The 22,369-nt window shown below is 37.0% G+C and overlaps 1 protein-coding gene across 1 annotated transcript; it reads right to left on the bottom strand.

Annotated features, from left to right (window-relative positions):
- Positions 1-51: 51 nt before the first annotated feature.
- Positions 52-22,169, bottom strand: LOC134586130 (cysteine-rich venom protein pseudechetoxin-like). The gene is made up of 9 exons (XM_063441640.1): positions 22,158-22,169; positions 21,174-21,287; positions 20,327-20,446; positions 15,505-15,595; positions 14,642-14,787; positions 10,878-10,972; positions 8,531-8,619; positions 5,927-6,025; positions 52-200 (listed from the first exon to the last, which is right to left on the bottom strand). The coding sequence occupies exons 1-9, from the start codon at positions 22,167-22,169 to the stop codon at positions 52-54; spliced, it is 915 nt and encodes a 304-aa protein (XP_063297710.1).
- Between the last annotated feature and the right edge of the window lie 200 nt (positions 22,170-22,369).

The raw sequence follows: 22,369 nt of genomic DNA, 5'->3' as shown, positions 1-22,369 counted from the left end.
AGTTACAATCCCTCTAAATGGGTATAATTACTTAATAATTACCTAATCATGCTAAGTTTCATCAGACCGTCTGTTTACTGGGAATTCCTGCCTCCTTACTACAAGCTCTTCAAGTGTCCAAAATGAATCTTCCTCTGCAAATTGTTGAGTGCCTTTGGGGGTCAAAACTGTTGAGAATGTGATTGAAACATGGCATATCGCTATTTAAAAAGGACATGGTAAAAGACTATGAGCAAACTGGTCACAAATGTATGCAGAGCAATCAAAAAAATAAATATTTAAACATGTGAGTGAAACATGCACCTCATATTTTGCAAGTTTCACTCACTTTTCTAACCTTGATGAGCATCCTACTATCACGTATACCAAAAATACCAAATGATACCGCACTCAAACTTAAAAAAAATACATAAAAGAAAAAATATCTAAATAGTTTATTAACACACCATAGTTATAGTGGATAATGTTATTACACATTATCTAAATTGCAAACGATACACATAAAATATACAATACTGACTGACAATAATCCTCTGCACTAAGTAAAATACAGATAGAGAGGGCACAGAGATATTAGTAATCTGTAGAGCAAAGTTCTTGGGATATAATCTTAGAATATTGGGACCTGTCCCAATCCTGAATATGTAACAGTAGATCCCCCCCCCCCCCAAAAAAAAAACAACAATTGGAAATAAAGAATATAGAAAAATGCAAAAAAATGAAAATAATTTTTTAAGTAAAAAAGTTCTATGCAAGGATTTTGACAAGATCTCACTCAGAGTATATCATGTCTTAAGTAAAGGTCTAAAATTTACCCCACCAATCCTTTCAAACCATTCCAAGCCTTTCTAAATATAAATAAGTTCGTGATAAAAGCCACTTCACAAGTAAAACCCCTAACACTAACATCCCACCAAATACTCCAGATAATCAAACTCACGTAACTTCTGATAATCTTCAGATAATTAATACTTCTCTTAAGAAGAGCTTTTTTTCTATCCATCTAGTTTTAAATCAGGAAGTGTTCAAAAACTCATTTTAAAAGATTTTGAGAAGATTATATAAAGCAAATATGGTTGCAACAATCTAACATGTCTAGAATGCCAAGCCCTGAAAGAATTACAAAAAGAGGAGGACATTATTATAAAGCAAGCCGACAAAGGTGGAGGCTTGGTCATATTATGTAAAAATATGTAAATAAACGAAAGCCATGCGACAATTAAATGACCCATAAGTTTACGAGAAACTATCTTCTGACCCTACCTCAAACATTAAACTAATCCTGACAGAATACTTATCAAAAAGATATGACCAGAAAATTATTAATAAACAAGAATTTGAGTTTTAAATGTCCCCTACCCTGAAATCCCAGTTTTTTATTTTTTTTACCCAAAAAGCAGTAGAAACAAAAAATCAAACATTTAAAAGCGAATCCCCACAGAGCAAATAGAGTTGTATCACATATACCTTGTAAATATTGTACACTTAGCATTTTCAGCATCTTGATGAAGACCGCCTGTGGTCAAAATGTTGATCGAACTTATATACAGTTTTTTATTAATTTATTCACAAAATTCTGTGAGTGCTCTCATTTTATGGATGGTTATACATTGCATTGAGACAGCACCTTTGTCTTTTTAAGATATACTTTTTTGTTTATGGGGGGAAAGTGCCAGAAATATATATATGTGTGTGTGTGTGTGTGTGTGTGCACTCATGTTTTCAACTATTCTCGCCTATCTTATGTATCTGTATATGTCTAGGGCATATTTGTATGTCAATTTTCACTATGCATGCTTCATATCATCCTGAGATTATCAGGGGCTGTTCTAGCACATACGGTCAACTGGGAATTTATTGCACTTTAATTCCCTTCAGTTTTTGGTATATATCTTACTAGAGTATGTGTTTTTCTGGGATCGTTGTTCTTACTTTATCTACTTTACCACCAATCACTCTGCTGTTTTTACAGTGTTTAACTTTTTGTTCTGTGTTATGAATACTACACTCTCTGGTGTCACTTTTGGTTCATGTTTAGATTATTGAACCACTGTAAACTTATTGGCACTGCCCTTCTATTCACTTATTTCTTACTATCAGCTTCTTGTACTCTTCCTTTAATTAATTCTGCCAGGTGTGTCAATTTAGTCATTTTCATTGGTATGCATTTATGAGACTACCTCCTTCCTTACAACAATCACTTGCTCTACAGGAACGTTACCTTTAACCCAGCTTCAGAAGCTTGTCTTACGCTTAATGACACAAGCAATTTTTGCATTTTCTTGCTGTATGCGTTCACCTTTGCATCTCTCTCGTTTATTGCGTCGATGCATATTATATATTGTTTTTTAGAGGACAGAAAGGGCTTTAATTTGATGTGATATATATATATATATATATATATATATATATATATATATAAAAAACTTATTTATTATTAAAATAATACAGAAAAATGCAAAAAAAAGAGAGATTTTGTGTTTTGTGTACAGTTTTTGCAATAATAATGTGTGCCTAATTAGTGCAGGTTAAAGAAAGTAATTAAAAATAAATTCATTTAGTTGTTCTGATTTACAGAATATATAATGTGTCTGGGATTTTCAGTTTTTTTGGTAGTTACAGGTCACAAAGCACAAGGAGTAAAATAAACTTTTAATATGGAGCGATTTTAGAATTTGGTATGTTTGTCTTGTAAGCTTAATAGCCATAAAAGAAAACAAAATTGCCACACAAGTATATATTTATATAAAGTAGACATCACAGGCTATTGTCCTAAGGTTGTTTTGACACTTTCTAAGTAGTCATTTCACCGCCAATCTCTGCTAAATATTGGAGTAAAATTGAGTATTTGTTTTTTTTTGGCACACAAACTTATAACTAAGAACTTCTCATGTGTATTTTGTAAAGTTGGTGTGTGCTATTCCTGTAAAAGGTTTTATTATGTGTTCAGTTACTTCTGCTGAGTACAACGGTACCCCCATTGTATGTCTTTGGCACTATTTCGTGAAGCTACCGTGCCATATAGGGGACCTGTCCGTTTCAACATTTACAGTAGAATTTTGAGAGGCGGATTTAATGGGCCTATGCTTCAATTTGGTGTATTATAGCAGTTTGACTGTTCAAAAAAACCTCACAAAGGCCTACCATTTGTAAAAGTAGACCCCTCAGGGTATCTCATATGGTGCATATTGTGCTTTAACATGCCCCCATTTTTTCACCAATATATGCAAAAGTATGTGGTAAAATAAAATTTTGTGCATTTTTTTTTTACATATGGATTACATTTTTGCTGGGCATTTTGTACATTTCATATGTGCCACTAAGTTCAAACCCCCCAAATTATGCTCAGCTAAGCTTTCTGAGTAAAACAATATGCCCAATGTATGACCTAGACACTATTTTGTGAAGTTACACTCCTGTAAAGAGACATAACAAGTTACGTTTTTTAAGTGTGAATTTTCATGGAGGGTTTTGATGCGTCCGTGTCCCACTTTGGAGCACTTGAGCAGGCTACATATTACAACTACAATATAAAGGCATACCATTTCTTAAAGAAGACATCCCAGGGCAATTCAAAAGGCATTTTTTGAACCTTAGCGTGCGATACTTTTTCCGCTAGCTTGTACCAAGTGTAGTGGTAATACGCATTTTTTCTGCCTTTTTGACACACAAAGTGAGTTTGCGCAGTATATTTTTCAAACCTTATGTGTACTACGACTATATAATACTTCATATGTTGCTCAACTATGTCAGCTGAGTACAGCAATACCCCCGTATGTACCTTTGCCAGGTATATGTGGACATTGAAGGGGCACATTTGAGACACAGCCATTCCATTTTTTTTCAAACTTTTAATTTTTACGCTGTGTCCATGTCCCATTTAAGAGTATTTTACAAGGCTATATAATCCAATTAAAAAAAATACTTTAACCCCTAGTTAGCCTAACACCAAATTCCCCAATCCCCCACTAACCTCCACCCATCCCAGCTAGCTAAATATATAATTTTTAAATATTTAAATTAATTAATACAATAAATTTAACCCCTGAGGGTTAAAAAAAAAAAATATTAACCCTCAGGGGTTAAAAAAGAAAAAATCAGATGACATTAAAATGTATACCCTGCCAATTGATCACTGACTACAGTGATCAATTGGCAGGGTATACATTTTAATGTCATCTGATTTTTTTCTTTTTTAACCCCTGAGGGTTAATTATTAGTGATCAATTGGCAGGGAAGGTTTTAATTTTATTAAAACAGGGGAAAGGGGGGGGGGGGGTTGGAATTTAACTTATTTTTTTTTTTTTTTTACACAGGGGGCAGGATCAGTGAAGGTCCGTCTCCCTGCACTTCACACAGAACCCGGAAGTGCAGGGAGGCGGAAGGTAAGTATTTAGAGTGCTCACTCTGACATGCTGTCAGAGCGAGCACCGGTGCTGGGGCAGCCCGATCGGGTGCTCCCGGTCTGCCTCTAATTCAGAGGCAGACCGGAGCACCGTTAACCCCGCGATCGCCACGATCTGGGGTTAACTTTAGTAAATGACGGAAATGTTCCGTCAACGGTCCTTAACTGAAGGACAAGGTTGACGGAAAATTTCCGTCACCAGTCGGGAAGGGGTTAATTTGGTCTGACTGTTAGGGTTTCCTAGGTGGCCATAGGTAGATTTACAGCTTCTTGTGCCATTACAAAACTGCCCCACGAGGTCAACAACCATCTTGAACTATGGAGGTAATTTGCCCCTCGGGCCAAATCATAGTTATTACATCGAATCGCCACACTTTTGGCAAAGCAGTTAGGGCACCACCTGTTACGGCCAACTTTTCGTGAATCTCTTTAGGAGTTCAACATAGTGATATTTATCAGAATAACCCTGATCTCCTGCTCCCATCTCATCTTTTTTTTATTATCTCCCTTTGTGTTTTTCCAGTGTATTAGATATTGCAATTACATTTTTGCTTTTTTTTATACTGATTTGAATCCCATAGAAAACCTGTCAGGCGAACTGAAGAGGAAAGTCCACCAGCATCAAAATTTGAAGGATCTGAAGAGATTCTGTATGGAGAAATGGTCTCCAATCCCTCACCATGTATTCTCCAACCTCATTAGACATTGTAGGAGAAGACTTAGAACTGTCATCTTGACAAAGGGAGGTTGCACAAAGTATTGACTAAATGTGTGCCAATAATTGTACCATACATATATTTAACCCCTTAAGGACACATGACATGTGTGATATGTCATGATTCCCTTCCATTCCAGAAGTTTGGGCCTTAAGGGATTAAAACATTTTTTTTTTTAGATAACCTATGTTGTGTTTGCAAATGTTTGATATCCAAATGCAGAGTATTTTTGTGTATTTTTATCAACAAAAGATCAAAAGTTTAAACAAAAAAAAGAATTTTTCACAGCCTTTTTTGCGCATATATACCAGGGGTGCTAAAATTAATGGAGAGCACTGTAATGGAGTATTCTGTAAAAAATACTACCAACAAGTCCTATTAAAGAAGTGGTTTTCAAACCAGTCCTCATGGTCTATCAACAAGTACAGGTTTTTCTCAGTCTCTCCTTTAGAATAGGAAAAAAAAAAAAAAAAAGCATAAATCCTGTACTGTTGCTGGGCCACGAGACCTGGTTTGGGAAAAAATCATGACATTACACTTATTTTTGCTTCAAAAATAACCTTTTTTAATGCAAATGAATGCGGTACTAAATATATATGGGTTATTAAATATTTAAATATTTATTTTAAAAAAAAATCCATAATTAATATAACTAGTAAAAAAAAAAAATGCATTAATAGTAGTTTTTAAAATCACATTTCCAATCATATTACTATTAAAACTATATGGCATACTATGACCTATTTAATTATATAGGTAATCTGTGTACACACGCATTATTTTATTTCATTATTTGTGCACAAACAGGTTGCAGGACAATCTTCCTCGAGGCTTGCATCACATTTTTGTCCATGATAATAGTCTTTGCAATCTGCATACTTGTCTTGATGTGGGCATGGGTTTGCTAAAAAAAAAAAAAAAAGTTATTAACAATTAGTTTTAAATATAATTTAACAATGTTTACCTTATGTTTCAATTCATCTTAATTTATGAAAAATGGGTATACAAAATAATACAGTCATTAATATAAGAATATCAGACAATTAGATAACTGGGTGGCTGTAACAGACTTTTTTTTTTAATTCTTTATTTTCGATGTGCATTTTGATACCAGGAATAATGTCACAGACACAAATGAGTCAGCATATGAAAAGATTGATCAGTGAATGTGTACATAGGAACAGCACTTTTCTTTTTTTTTATTTGTAATTTTCAGTGCAATGTTCCAGAACACATGAATGGTACATATTATACCTGAATCAAAAGAAAAAGGGTAGTTGCGCACACAATGGTATATTGTAGATTTGAAAAATAATATCTAAAATGTATAAGCATAAAAATGCTTATGCTTAAGCTTATACATTTTAGATATTATTTTCAAAATCTACAATATACCATTGTGTGCGCAAGTACCCTATTTCTTTCGATTCAGCTATTTATGTGTAAGGGTTTTTTTTTGGTGACTAAACACTGGGGTGTGTTCAGACGCACTGGGATATATTATTTATCTCTTATATATATATATCTTATTAGATTTTAAGCGCCACTTATCCTTTTTGAGTATCTATTTACATATTATTATACGTTGGTGTTCAGCATAAGTTACATGTGTTAACATGACAAATCAGATGTTATCACGTGCGTTAGCATACATTACATTGTTTCATATTATATAATAACTGCAGTAGAGATTTGACCTTAGATTAACTTGGGAAGGGAGAGGAGGGGAAGGATTGGGAGGGAGATAGGGGGCATGTGGTAGTGGGTGGTTCGATATACCATCAAGCCTTCAACAGTGTTATTTAGCTTTCAACGTTTTAATCAAGCTTTCAACAAACTTATAAAATTTTCAACCGCTGTATTAAATGGATGTTCGTCGTCCTCTTTATGTCATTAAGGGGTATGAGTCTGATGTTTTGGATATGTACTGATTCTGATTAGAATGACTATAGGACTATGGTTCCATTCTCTCAGAATTACAACCCATACCGAAAGCTTGGCTACAGAAGAGGGATATTTTTATTTGGAGGTATAATCAGAATCCTAGTATCTATGCTTTAGTATCCACTATGATTCCACTGCCCCTCGTCACATTTATTTTTTTAAATGAAAACAAAAGGAACACAGTGCCAGACTTAGACATAAAGATAGAGTAGAGTATAGGCACTGAGAAAAAAATGTAACTGCTCTAAGGGTATATAGATGAAGACAGGTAGCTTAGGCAGTAGTGAGAACAACAACAGGAGCCATCCACCTTATACATGAGATATGGTGCAAGGAAGAACCTTGGGCTGCTCTGGCTCAACCAACACCCGACTTGCGGGGCCACAAGAAGAAAGTCAGGCCAGGCCCGTATTAGAACAACATCCAGTATGATATGCACTAAGGCTTCTCCATGAAAACTTCAGACCTCCAACAACACGCTATCACCATCATGATAGGAGAGGGGTGAATGCCTGGCAGGAAATTTTTCCCGCAACTGCTGTTCATCTCTAGCCAATGTGAGAGCAGGAGCATTGTGTGATTAAACATAGTTATGTGAGACAGAGGCATCGAGACAGGAGCCATCGGATGCTGGTTCCCCTCCACTCACCACATCACGCTCTGAGTCCAGCGGGGTCCCCAACATGCTCTTCGGTAGGTTTACAGTAGATTAGAGGTGTGGAAGGGCCCCTTGCTCTTCTTCCATATGAGATAGGAAATCCTCAAAGTGAGCATTCAGCTTCTGGAGTGTTGACTCATGCTGTGCCAAGACAGCAGGCCTGCTTGTCATCACCTTCAGGGTCGGTGCAGAGTGTCTCCGGTGGGGCATATATTGCAAATGAGGCAGATGGTCCAGAGGGGTGGGAATGAGGGTTGAGTTTTGCATTGCCAGTGAGTGGCAGCAGGAGAGCGGTGGCCTCTCCCGCGCCGACCATGCTTGTAGGCTGCAAGAGGTGTTTGGGTGATTCCTGCAGGTATGTTAGCTTAAATGATATCCCTATGGTCACCTCGATGTCCCTGTTCACCCAATGGTCACAATAGGATAACAAGAGCCTTTTTATCAGCACAAAATTCAGTAGCTTCTGCGACTTGCGTCTGACTCACTCAGCAGTCAGGCCCCGTCCCCATGACAGACTTTTAATCTGAATTTGCAAAAAAGAGTATCCTGCTAAGCTGTGACTTCTCTGTTGTGCAACTCTTTGGTGAAACTACAACTCTTAAGCAATTTAAAGTGCACTTTCACTTTTAGTCTCTCTCTATCTCTCTCTCTCTCTCGTTATAAGGCTAGTAAAATATAGCATATGTTCAGAGCAACTGCTGGTCATTTTCTGCTTGAATTCCCCCTAGTTCCCCTAGCATTTGGCAAGTACATTGCTGGGTATGAACTGTGGAATCAAGAGTTTTCCAGTTGCATCTAATAACTTACTGCAAAGGCCTTTGTCACACGATGATTTGCAATCTTCACATGCAGGTCCAGATTTGTATGGGAAGCCAATTGAGTCGCCATCATTTCCCCTAAAAAGGTTATACATATGAATATATACAAATAGATGGTTCAGTGAATGTGAAATAAAAAATAGTCTATAATGACAAAATGATTCATATACTTAATATTATTGTACAAGGCTAACATCAGACATTTTGGCACAGGCCCTTGCACTGTCATGCTCTTTTTGACGTGTGTAGACTCATGCATCAACACAGACACCTGCTTATACAGGAATTCTAACAGGTGCAATACACACTTCTCAGGTGCAATACACACTAATACATACTGCAATAAACACAAATATGTAATGCCAGACACTCTCTCGCAAACACACACAGATACATACTGTCAGAAATACAGTGGAATAACAAAAGAAAATGATGTGACATTTCACTAATTACCACACTTACATTGTGTAAGTATAGTCATTGTATAGATGGAGTTATTTATTTGTTATACTTTATTTGCTTCTTTTCATCTGTTAAATTGTACATGCTCCATAGAGTCCAGTGTATGTTTTCTAAACTTTTTTGAGGCATTTTATAAGTATTGAATATCTTAGTGAGAATGTATTGTCAAATTATAACATTACATGTATTAAACTAATAATGCATTTATATAGTTGTGTTCTCCAATACAATACTGAGTGGTACACATTGATTTCTTTTTATCCAGTAAGCCCAGTTTAAGATATCAGGGACATCATTCAATAAAGATACATTCAGAGAATGAGAAATTAAAAAGCTACAGTGATATTCAGGTGATACTCAAAAAATTAGAATATTGTGCAAAAGTTCATTTATTTCAGTAATGCAACGTAAAAGGGGGAAATATTATACAAGATAGACGCATTACATGCAAAGCAAGATAGTTCAAGCCGTGATTTGTCATAAGTGCGATGATCATGGCTTACAGCTCATGAAAACTCCAAATCCACAATCTCAGTAAATTAGAATATTGGGAAAAGGTGCAATATTCTAAGCTCACAGTGTACCACTCTAATCAGCTAAGTAAACAATAACACCTGCAAAGGGTTTCTGAGCCTTTAAATGGTCTCTCAGTCTGGTTCAGTAGGAATCACAATCATGGGGAAGACTGCTGACATTGACATCCTCCATAAGGAGGGAAAGCCTCAAAAGGTAATTGCGAAGGAAGTTAGATGTTCCCAAAGTGCTGTATCAAAGCCCATTAATAGAAAGTTATGTGGAAGGGAAAAGTGTGGTAGAAAAAGGTGCACAAGCAGCAGGGATGACCGCAGCCTGGAGAGAATTGTCAGGAAAAGGCCATTTAAAAGTGTTGGGGACTTTCACAAGGAGTGGACAAGAGCCACCACACACAGTCGGATCCTGGACATGTGCTTCAAATGTCGTATTCCTCTTGTCAAGCCGTTCCTGAACAACAAACAACGTCAGAAGCGTCTTACCTGGGTTAAAGAAAAACAGACCTGGTCTGTTGCTCAGTGGTCCATAGTCCTCTTTTCTGATGAGAGCAACGTTTGCATCTCATTTGGAAACCAAGGACCCAGAGTCTGGAGGAAGATAGGAGAGGCACGCACTGCAAGATGCTTGAAGTCCAGTGTGAAGTTTCCACAGTTTGTGTTGATTTGGGGATCCATGTCATCTGCTGGTGTCTACCAGGAGATTTTGGAGCACTTCATGCTTCCTTCTGCAGACTAACTTTATGGGTATGCTGACTTCATTTTCCAAAAGCACCAAAGCCTGGTTCAATGACCGTGGGATTACCGTGCTTGATTGGCCAGCAAACTCTCCTGACCTGAACCCCATAGAGAATCTATGGGGAATTGCCAAGAGAAAGAGGAGAGACATGAGACCGAACAATGCAGAAGAGCTGAAGGACGCTATTGAAGTATCCTGGTCTTCCATAACACATCAGCAGTGCCACAGGCTGATAGCTTCCATGTAACGCCGCATTGAGGCAGTAAGTGCTGCAAAAGGGGCCCAAACCAAGTACTGAGTCCATATGCATGCTTATATTTTTCAGAGGTTCGATATTGTTCTATGTACACTCCTTGTTTTATTGATTGCATGTAATATTCTAATTTACTGAGATTGTGGATTTGGGGTTTTCATGAGCTGTAAGCCATAATCATCGCACTTATGACAAATCACGGCTTGAACTATCTTGCTTTGCATGTAATGCGTCTATCTCATATATTAGTTTCCCCTTTTACGTTGCATTACTGAAATAAATTTACTTTTGCACGATATTCAAATTTTTTAAGTATCACCTCTATTACAAGTCGGTGTATTTTGTCAATACTTACCCTGGGCAGTAAATACAGACGTAATCATATTTGAAGACATTATTTGAGCACTCAGCTACACCACATCCAACACGATTTGAGGAGGCCCACATCATCTGCCGATAAAAATACTATATTACTTTAGTGTAAAATCAATTGCTTGCTGCCTTTTAGACAAGGGGAAAAAAAGACAAAAATTGTCTATATAGTGGTTATTTCACTAATGGGAAACTTTTCAGATTTGTGTTCTAGCTTCTTACAAACTGTAATACTATATGTGGAGATGTAAATAGGGGACTTAAAGGAACATTTTAGGCACCATTGCAACTTCATCTAAATTGAGTTATGGTGCCAGAAGGCCCCAGGTGCACTCTTACCTTCAGGGGTAAACCATTCTTTAACGGTTTAATCCAAAGTTGCCATCAGCGCTGATCTCAACTGCCCCCCAGGCAGCATCCAGTATCTTAAATTTCAGTTAAGGAAGTGCAGAGTGCTGCTGGGCAGGCATGCCGTTGATTGTTGAGAGTGGTCAGCTGACACACTCAGCCAACCAGTGACTCCCCATTCACAATCTAGCTTGAAAAAGGTACATCTATTGTGAAGCCAGTTTTGTGAATAGGGAGTCATTGATTGGCTGAGGGGGTGGGGAGGGGGGAGGTTTGAGATCGGAGCTGGATGTTTGATATGGGGGAAATGGGGGAAGTTAAGATCAGTGGTCTTTAACCCTGAAGGTAAGTGTTAGCCTTCTTTTAGATCAAATTGTTATTGTGCCCAGAGTGCCCTTTTAATTCTCAAAGATCAAAGTCAAAAGCTTATTTTAGTGGTTTTTGTTTTTTTAAATTGCATACTTACTCTCATGTATTCTTATTTCCTGTACGTCACTAAGATGCCAAAATACCAGAGTATTGCAGTATGCAATGATACCTTTTTTATTGGACTAACATAAAATTTCAAAGACAGGCTTTCAAGAGTTTTCAGGTTTTTAAGTGTGAATTTCAATGGAGGGTTTTGATGCGTTCATGTCCCACTTTGGAGAATTTAAACAGGCTACATATTCCAGCTACACTGTAAAGACATACCATTTCTTAAAGAAGACATCCCAGGGTATTTCAAAAGGCATATTTTGAACCTTAGCGTGGGATCATTTTTCCGCTAGCTTGTACCAAGTGTAGTGGTAATAAGCATTTTTTCTGCCTTTTTGACACACAGTATATTTTGCAAACCTTATGCGTGCTACGACTGTATAATACTACATATGTTGCTCAGCTATGTCGTCTGAGTACAGTAATACCCCTGTATGTCCCTTTGCCATGTATATGTGGATGTTGAAGTGGCACATTTGAGACGCAGCCATTCATTTTTTTTCTAACTTTGAAGTTTTATGCTGTGTCCATGTTCCCTTTCGGAGTAGTTTAGCTGGTTGGTTATTCAAACTTCACCAAAAACAAATAATATTTTTTAAAGAATACACCCTGGGGTAATTCAAAAGGCATATTTTGAACCTTAGCGTGGGATCATTTTTTTTCTCTAGTTTGTTCCAGGTGTAGTGGTAATGAGCGTTTTTAAATGTATTTTTTAACTTTTTTGCGTTTTAAAACTCGTTTTTAAACTTTTTTTTTGCTTATACATTTTTTAAACGTTCTTAAACTTTCGTAAAACTTTTTTAACACATTTAACATTTGTATAAACTTTTTTTTACCATTAACCCCTAACTAGCAGTAAGCAGCACTAACAGTAAATTCCCCAATTTCTCATAGCTCCCACACACCCACCCCAGCTAGCTAGAGATATATATATATATATATATATATATATATATATATATATATATATACATACACACATATATACATATACAGGGGTTAAAAAAAAATCAGATCACAGTAAAATGTAGTCCTTGCCAATTGATCACTGTAGTCAGTTGGCAGGGAAGGGGTTAATTTTTATTTAAAATGGGTAAAGGGCAGTGGGATTTTAAACTAACTTTTTTTGGTTTTAAACAAGGAGAAGATCAGCACTGATCCGTCTCCCTGCACTTCACACAGAACGTGGAAGAGCAGAGCGGCGGATCAGAAGTCCCTCCAGTACATAAATGAAACCAAGAGGGCTGCACTCACCTGAACATGCATATATTATAGGGTGTGAAAATCAGTGAGAAGACACTGAACGTCCATAGGAAAGCATTGAGTAATGAGAGGAGCTGAGAGGCGGAGGGATCCCCAGCGCCAAGGGAGTCCGGCGCTGGAGAAAGGTAAGTGCTGAAGACACACACACACACTCTCACAAACAGACGCATACACACTAGCTAACAGACACACATTTACTGACAGAGAAACAGCGACATACATACACACTCACTGACAGACACACACACATACACACTCACTTACAAAACATACACTCTCACTGGCAAACACACACTCACTAACAGACATCAAACACACTCAGTAACAGACACACAAACTAACACACTCACTAGCAGACACACACTCAATAACAGACACACAAACTAACACACTCACTGACACTCACTAGCAGAAACACACACTCTAACACACACACACATTTTTTTTTAAATTTAATCCCCCACCCTCCTTACCTTCGGGAGAGCTGAGGGGATTCACTGGGGTCCAGTGGTGTCACCGGGCAGGCAGGCTGTCAGGCGCGCGAGGGAGCACTCTCCCCAGAGTGCTCCCTGTTCATCTCCCTCGCGCGCCGCGTACTGGTGACGGATCTGGAATATGATGTCATATTCCGGCTCCGGCATCAGTGCGGTGCGCAAGGGAGCTGAACAGGGAGCACTCAGGGGAGAGTGCTCCCTCGCGCGCCTGCCGGGTGACACCAGGGCCAGCCTTGGGGGCCCTGAGGTGGCCAGCTCCTGGGCCCCCCAGGAGAAGAGGCTGGCCACACTGGGTACATACCAGGTCACAGGGGCACCTGGTGGGACGGGCCCGGTCGCAGCCGCAACCCCTGCGACCCCGGTATGTACGCCACTGCCTGGAACGCTCTGCAAGTCAAGGCTAAATAGGGTCCTGGAATGAGGCACCTGTGACAGGGAGGGGTGCAAAACCAAGGAGTTGGCCTGGACTCCCAAATATATAAATGCAACCAAGAGGGCTGCACTCACCTGAACATCACTGTTTAGTAAATAAGTAAGTGCGCTGGTCTATGTATTTTGTATGTTGTATATTGGCCCCAGCAGCACCCTATACTGTATGCATGTTTAGTGAATAAGCGAGTGCGCTGGATTATGTAATATATGTATATATATATATATATATATATATATATATATATATATAGTTCCAATTGCTTGCACTCCTGGATTAATAGTAAAAAGCCCGGTGCTTAACAGCCAAATAATAGAAATAAAGTAATGATAGCACTCCAAGGACTTCGAAAAAATTGTGAAAAAACTTAGCTTTTTATTCAGGCATCTGCCACAGAAGATCAACGTTTCAGCTCTCTAAGGAATATATATATATATATATATATATTTATATATATAATTAGTTTTTCTTCTAAATGTATATTTTACCCTATAGAACAATATTTTGGGGTTGTTACAATTTTCTTAATGTATACTTTCGGGCAACTCCTTTAAACAGGTAGAGGTAGATACATTTTGTTTATACAATATTATATATCCGTTAATCTCTGACCTGTATATCATAGCTAAGATCTTCCTTCGTTTTCCAGTAGTATTAAAGCTATATTTGCCATTTAACAATAGCCAATGTTCTAGCAATTTAATAAAGTCATATATTTTATTAAAGAAGAAATACCTGTGTATAATGACGAATTTCTAACGAAGGACTCTTTGGTCCTTTCCCATAATCGAAATCTACAGCTTCACTTAGAAATGATTGCAATACATCTTCCCAAGCGGCTTTAAATGACGACAGGAATACATTTTCTCCACAATTGATATCTAATATGCAAACAAAAATGTTAGTGCATGTAATATTTTTTTCAGAAAATTAATTTTAACATACAGAATAAATAAGAGTTTAGCAAATAATTTTATTTTCATATTTATGCAATTGTAATTATCTTTTCAGCTCCCATTAGTCATTTCTATGTTTCTGTGTATATTTAAAAATTCAATGTTTTTTTATTGTAAAATGTTTAATTATCTCAATACACAGGCTGGGCTATTTCTTAAGTGAACATTTTCTATAGGTTGATTCACAGGAAGTATGGTAGGTGTGTCTTTTATGAAATCTAAACATTTATTTAGCCATATCCTTGAACTTCTGATGAGTTGGTTGGCAAAACTGAATTGGGTATAGTGTGTGACTATGGGTAAAGGGCAGTAAGCTTATTTTTACAGCTTAAAGGACAACTGTCACCTTAAAACTATTTTTTAAAATAATAATTATTTTGAAATAAAATATATTTTTTTAATTACGTATATATACAAATATGATAAATACATTCCTTCCTTTAGTATATGGCAGGATATTGGATAAAAATAATGAAAGTATTATTATAATAAAAATTGTGTTGAGGTGACAGTAATCTTTTTATAGAAATTGAAGCTGAATTTAGAATTAAACATTTCTTTCATACATTTCTAGATTCATAAACACGTATTCATGCGTATTATTAGATTCTAATTAGATTAGATACTAGATTAGTCACTTACCTGAAATCTTTCTGTAGCTAGGTGGGCTATGGCCAGCTATACACATTTTGGCGTACCCTTCTGCTTTTTTTGCGGCATCATCATCCCATACCTTGGGAATTAAGGAAAGTGGCTTTAAAAAAAACAATCAATACATTTCTCTAGGTAGTGAATCTATTTTGTAAGGAGACATTGAGGCGTTTATTAATATTTCTCTTCAACTACCAAGAAAATTTCAAAATTGACCGCCAGAATAAAAGTATATCTGTCTTGATTGTATAGCTTTTTTGATGGAAAATAAACCCAAAGATCGGTTAATGATGATAAAAATATAAAATAACTCTCTCTGATGTTTTAAACACAAAATAATTTAACTTTATCTCTCCTGTTGATCCTCTCACACCTCCGTCCTCTGTCAATCGTTACTCTAGCTTATAGGTGTCAATTCAAAATAACCCTTACTTATAAAGCGCTAAACAATTATAACTCCTTCTCAATTTTTCACCAATTCATAGGCATGCCTCTTTTTGGTCTCTCCTCTCCGACGGTCAACTTCCACTGTCTGCTGCCCTCACTCTTACTGCTAACTCTTGCTTGCAGAATGGCTCATTTCTTTGGAACATCCTGCTTATCACTATCAGACTCTCCCCTATTCATATAAATAGTCCGTCAAAACTCATCTCTTCAGAAAAGCTTATTGACTCCCTGAGAAACATAGAAACATGAAAACATAGAATGTGAAGGCAGATAAGGACCATTCGGCCCATCTAGTCTGCCCAATTTTCTAAATACTTTCATTAGTCCCTGGCCTTATTTTATAGCTAGGATAGCCTTATGCTTAAACTCCTTTACTGTGTTAACCTCTACCACTTCAGCTGGAAGGCTATTCCATGCATCCACTACCCTCTCAGTGAAGTAATACTTCCGGATATTTTTTAAACCTTTGACCTTTTAATTTAAGACTATGTCCTCTTGTTGTGGTAGTTTTTCTTATTTTAAATATAGTCTCCTCCTTTACGGTGTTGATTCCCTTTATGTATTTAAATGTTTCCATCATATCCCCCCTGTCTCGTCTTTCCTCAAAACTATACATGTTAAGTTCCTTTAACCTTTCCTTGTAAATTTTATCCTGCAATCCATGAACCAGTTTAGTAGCCCTTCTCTGAACTCTCTCTAAAGTATCAATATCCTTCTGGAGATACGGTCTCCAGTACTGTGTACAATACACCAAGAGAGGTCTCACCAGTGTTCTGTACAATGGCATGAGCACTTTCCTCCCTGTACAACCAAGCATTATGCTAGCATTTCCTGCTGCTCTATTACATTGCCTGCCTACCTATAAGTCATCTGTAATAATTACCCCTAAATCTGTTTCTTCATATGTTGAGGTTAGGACTCTATCAAATATTCTGTACTCTGCCCGTGGGGTTTTTCATGCAAGATGCATTGTCTTGCACTTATCCACAATAAATGTCAGCTGCCACAGCTCTGACCATTTTTCTAGTTTACCTAAATAATTTGCCATTTGGCTTATCCCTCCTGGAACATCAACCCTGTTACATATCTTAGTATCATCAGCAAAAAGACATACCTTACCATCAAGACCTTTTGCAATATCACTAACAAAAAAGAGAATGGTTCCAAGTACAGATCCCTGAGATAACGCACTGGTTACAAGACCATGCTTCGAATATACTCCATTGACTACAACCCTCTGTTGCCTGTCACTCAGCCACTGCCTTACCCATTCAACAATATTGGAATACAAACCTAAAGATTGCAGTCTATGGAAATACCTTCTATGTGTAACAGTGTCAAAAGCCTTACTGAAATCTATGTTAGCAGTATCTACTGTACCACCCTGATCTATTATTTTAGTTACCCAATCAAAAAAATCAATAAGATTAGTTTGGCATGATCTCCCTGAAGTAAACCCATGTTGTCTCTGATCTTGAAATCCATGTGATTTTAGATGTTCAACAATCCTATCCTTTATCATTGTTTCCACTACTTTCCCCACTACTGAAGTAAGGCTTACTGGCCTATAGTTGTCCTACTCCTCCCTACTACCTTTCTTGTGAATGGACACAACATTCGCTAACTTCCAATCTTCTGGCACTACTTCTGTTAATAATGACTTGTTAAATACATCTGTTAATGGTTTTGCTAGTACACCACTTAGCTCTTTTAGTAACTTTGCGTGCATTCAATCAGGCCCCATTGACTTATTTGTCTCTACTTTTGACAGTTGAAATAGAACCTCTTCCTCTGTAAACTCATATGTAACAAATGACTCATTTGTCCTTTTTCCTAACTGAGGCCCCTTTTCTTCACTTTCATCTGTAAATACTGAACAAAAATATTCATTGAGGCAGTCAGCTAGACCTTTATCCTCTTCTACATCCCTTCCTTCTTTTGTTTTTAATCTAACTAATCCTTGTTTTACTTTCCTTTTCTCATTTTTTTCTAAAGTCTAAAACATTTGTTTTTGTGTGTTTTGACTCAGTCCCTGTTCTTATATTAAACCACACTGACTGTTGATCACTGGATCCTAAATTTTCACCTACAGTAATATCTGATACCAAATCTCCATTTATTAACACTAAATCTAGTATGGCCTCTTTACGAGTTGGCTCCTCAACTACTTGTTTTAGAGACAATCCCAGTAGGGAGTTTAGAATATATGTGCTTCTGGCACAAGCAGCTATTTTGGTTTTCCAGTTCACATCAGGAAGATTAAAGTCACCCATGATGATAACTTCCCCATTCATTGTCATTTGAGCTTTTTCCTCAACTAGTAAATTATCTAACTCTTCAATTTGTCCTTGGGGCCTATAAATCACACCTACATGAGTTACTGGGTGATTACCAAATTCTAACATAACCCAAGCGGACTCTATGTTCACCTCACTAACTTTTATTAGGCTAGATTTTATGCAATCCTTCACACACTGGTCAACCCCTCCCCCTTTTTTGCCTTCCCTGTCTTTTCCATATAAAGAGTACCCTGGTATTGCTATGTCCCAGTCATTTTTCTCATTATACCATGTCTCCGTAACAGAGAATAAATCTACATTATCAGTTGCCATTATTGCCACAAGTTCGTGGATCTTATTCCCTAAACTGTTAGCATTTGTAGACATGACTCTAAACTTAGCATTTTTTTAACACACTTGCTACAGGCACCTTCTGTCCTTGTTATGAGGTGCAATTGGATTGAGGTTTTATAGCACCCTACTAGTTTAAATGCATCCTAACAAAACCTCTGAACTGCTCACTGAGAACATTTGTTCCCTTTTGAGAAAGATGCAAACCATCTTTTTTTGGACAGTTTTTTTCCATTCCAAACCGAGCTACTGAGAAATGAAGCCAAATCCTTGCTCCTGACACCATTCACCAAGCCACAAGTTAAAGTCTGTAATACGCATCCGCCTGTCATTCTGAGTGTTATGCACAGGCAAAACTTTAGAGAATGACAGTGTGGAAGCAACCTGCTGTATATCATTGCCAAAAACACAAAAAACTTCCTTTACCTCTAAAACCTCATTGCAAGCCAAGTAATTTGTCCCAAGATGGGCAATATATATATCTCACAAATCTGTCTCTTGCTCTCTCCTAAAGGACCACACTCCACTCTCACTTCCATTTCTGCTACTTTCCCACCTTGTTGTTTGGTTGCTATGCTCTTGATGCCCTTCTATTGTGTTTCTTTTTTATTTATAATATTTTTATTGGATTCACATCAACTATTAGACATGGTACATTGCAGTTGAGCACATTCAGATAATATATTCATGTTGACAGAGTATTGGTGTACAGAATTTGGCATCAATAGGTGGTTACAAATACCCCTACTAATCGTTGTGCATTTAAAAATCCTGCCTCTAGCTCCTGGTTTAGCTTAATTGGAATAATTAGAAATACCACATGAGGGCAGGGCATGTGTCCCGCTGAAGAAGCTAGAGTCCTGTTCACATGCTCACATAGTATAATCCAGTCATATAACATTTTAGAAACAATAATTTAACATAAAACCTGAAACTTAAAACCGTGATTGCTTCATGTGCTGGTTTGTTAATGTACCTAAGTTGTCTGCTCCAGGGTTGCGTGGCTATCTCCTCTGTTTGTTCGTTTAATTATGTATATAGAAGTACCCTATGTAATAATTTCAATTTGTCCTGCGCCCCCACTCCCTAAGCAGGTTGACCCAACATCTCTCTCTGGGGGAGTGTGATTATACAAATAGGTCTGTGTGAATGGAGGGGGTGGGGGGCGTTAGTATAGGTTGAACAAGTTGTGGGTAATTCTGTTATGTAGCACCGTGTCCAGCCCGAGTGTCTTCTGGATTGCTATTGTGGAAATGGGTTTGGGGGGGGGGTTACTCTGTGTCATGTAAATTGTCCATGGCTGCCATATGTCTCTAAATATGGAGGATTTACCCAGTGAGGCCCAGCGCAGCTCCTTCAGGGTGCAGAGGTGGTCTACGCGGGCAATGAGATCTCTGTTTGTTGGTGATTTGGGAACCCTCTAGAGATTTGTGATTGTCATTTTAGCTGCTGTAATGATAAAATATGTCATTGCGGATTTATATCTAGATGTGGGGATGGGTACGTTGTTCAAAAGCAGTGAGGGTACATCAAGGGCAGAGCATCCCCCATCACTTGTCGGATGAGGATCCTCACCTCCTTCCAAACTTGTTGCACCATCAGGCAACGCCACCATATGTGGTGAATGTTTCACCATACCAATAATAATAATAATAATATTAAAAATAATAATAATAACTAAAAGAGAACTAGCTTAACTAACCAGTAGGGTTTATTTCATTTTAAGACAAGCTTACCATTTCTAGCATGTTACTTGCAGAGGGTTTAGCATTTCTTCTAGCTTCATTATGGGAAAAAATAATAGCTTTTTTCACATCTTCATTGCTTGTAAGCAGAGACGAAAATGGTACATTGAGCTGGAAACACAAACGATTTTCAAATTATTGTTTATGTATATATTTACAGGGTCTACATATATTCACAGGGTTTACATAAGCCAAAATAGCTTCATTAAGTTGAAATGTACGCGATGCTTCAGGTGACTCTTTCTTTCAATCTTGCTAGTTTAAGTGTTAATTAATATGATGCTAATCCTTAAGAGAGGAAGAACAAGTTCAGGATTTGGAGATGTGCCATCTTTAACAATAAAATAACACTTTGTATTACAGGAGAATGAGCGATATGTCAAACACAGTTGCATTAAGTTTAAACAACAAAACTTAACCTTGTGGGAGACAGAGGTCCATCTAAAGCATGTTACAGTATTTTGAGAAAGATTTTAACCCAAAGTACACGCACTTCTTTGTGTTACCTTTTTATTCTACTGTTAACTCCTTTCAGCACATGTTCCAACTACATTGGGAGCTCGGAGAGAATGAGAATCATGCAACTATTTCACAACTTTGTAAATGAGTGTCAGAATGTTATAACAAATTGTTTTAAATACAACTGCAAACCAGCTAAATCTACTATATGTAACTTTAAACAATGGTTACTGCCAATTTGTAATTAAAACACTCAATACAACTAATAAAAATAAACGGTGCACAAAGCTAAACATAATGTACGTAAATTTATTTTTCATATTTATAACATAGTCGTTCTGCACTTAAGAAATAAAAATTAATTTTCTGGCTGTATTACCATTTTCTTTATGTTTTCCTCAGGGATGTTGACCTGTCTACCAGAAGATGCTGCACGTAGAGATCTCCAGCTCTTTGCATTTGTTAGTCTCCAAGATGGTATAATAGCTTGAGGCTTTGAAATAAAGGTACATTTAATACATTCCAATGTTATGTATTTACAGTTTGCATATTTTTCATGATTTCCTGTTATTTCTAAAGCAGATCATAATTTCAAACACTTTAGTGCTTGGAAGATGCCATTATCTGTGCATTATCCGCCTTAATCTCAGCTGCAGAATTGGGACACGTGTATAATGATAAACCAGTATACCTGCTAGGATTTCTCACAGTCCATGGCCATAGCCCATGATATAGCCATGTAATATGAAAAGGCTGCTGATCCTTCTCTTAAATTGTAGCGGAGTTCCTTCTAAAAATGACCTCAATTTTATATTTTTGGATAAGCTTTTCAATTGACTTAATTTTCTGAAAATATTTTAATATTCAATATTTATATTAATATAACACACACTTTTTTATATATTGATATCATCTTACAAAGGATACATTTTTTTAAATAAAATTAATATTTAGAAAATGTAATTTTAAATGTTTATCCATAAATATTGTCATTTGAAAAGTGTATCCAAAAATAATAAAGTGAAGCTTAAATCTGTAAAAAATCATTTTCTTCCTGCCACACGGTTATTTACTGAATGATGAGCTGTTGGAATTTCAAAGTAAATTTCAAATTTCAAATGTTACACCTAAATAGCTGCACTGAATATATTCACCTGGTCAGTTATGTGTTCAGTTGAGCTATTTTGGCCTGATATTTAAAATTCACTTAGAACTCACAACTCACACCTTAGTAAGTGTTTGGTGCGTCTTTTAAAGTTTCATGTGAATGTCCAGTTGTTTTGGGTGTTTCAGGAATTGAGAGATGTGTAATATTTTTACTGTCAAAGGTCAGAGTGTGATTGGAGTAATGTTTGTGACTTACCTTTGCATCCATCTCTTGCAAGAATGGTGAAAGATACAGGAAAACAATTAACAGCATTTTTTCCTAAAACATAAATGTATTTTCTTATTTAGCGTTACTCTTGTACAGCTGCGGAAAATGTTATCATCTCTGTTGAAAGGTGTCTTTTTTACTACCCTTAACCAGAGGAAACAGTACAAATAAAGTTCAATATTACATCACATTCCTGTATG

This window comes from Pelobates fuscus, chromosome 2 (assembly GCF_036172605.1).
Source record: "Pelobates fuscus isolate aPelFus1 chromosome 2, aPelFus1.pri, whole genome shotgun sequence".
NCBI lineage: Eukaryota > Metazoa > Chordata > Amphibia > Anura > Pelobatidae > Pelobates > Pelobates fuscus.
This window is presented reverse-complemented; position numbering and strand designations above follow the sequence as displayed.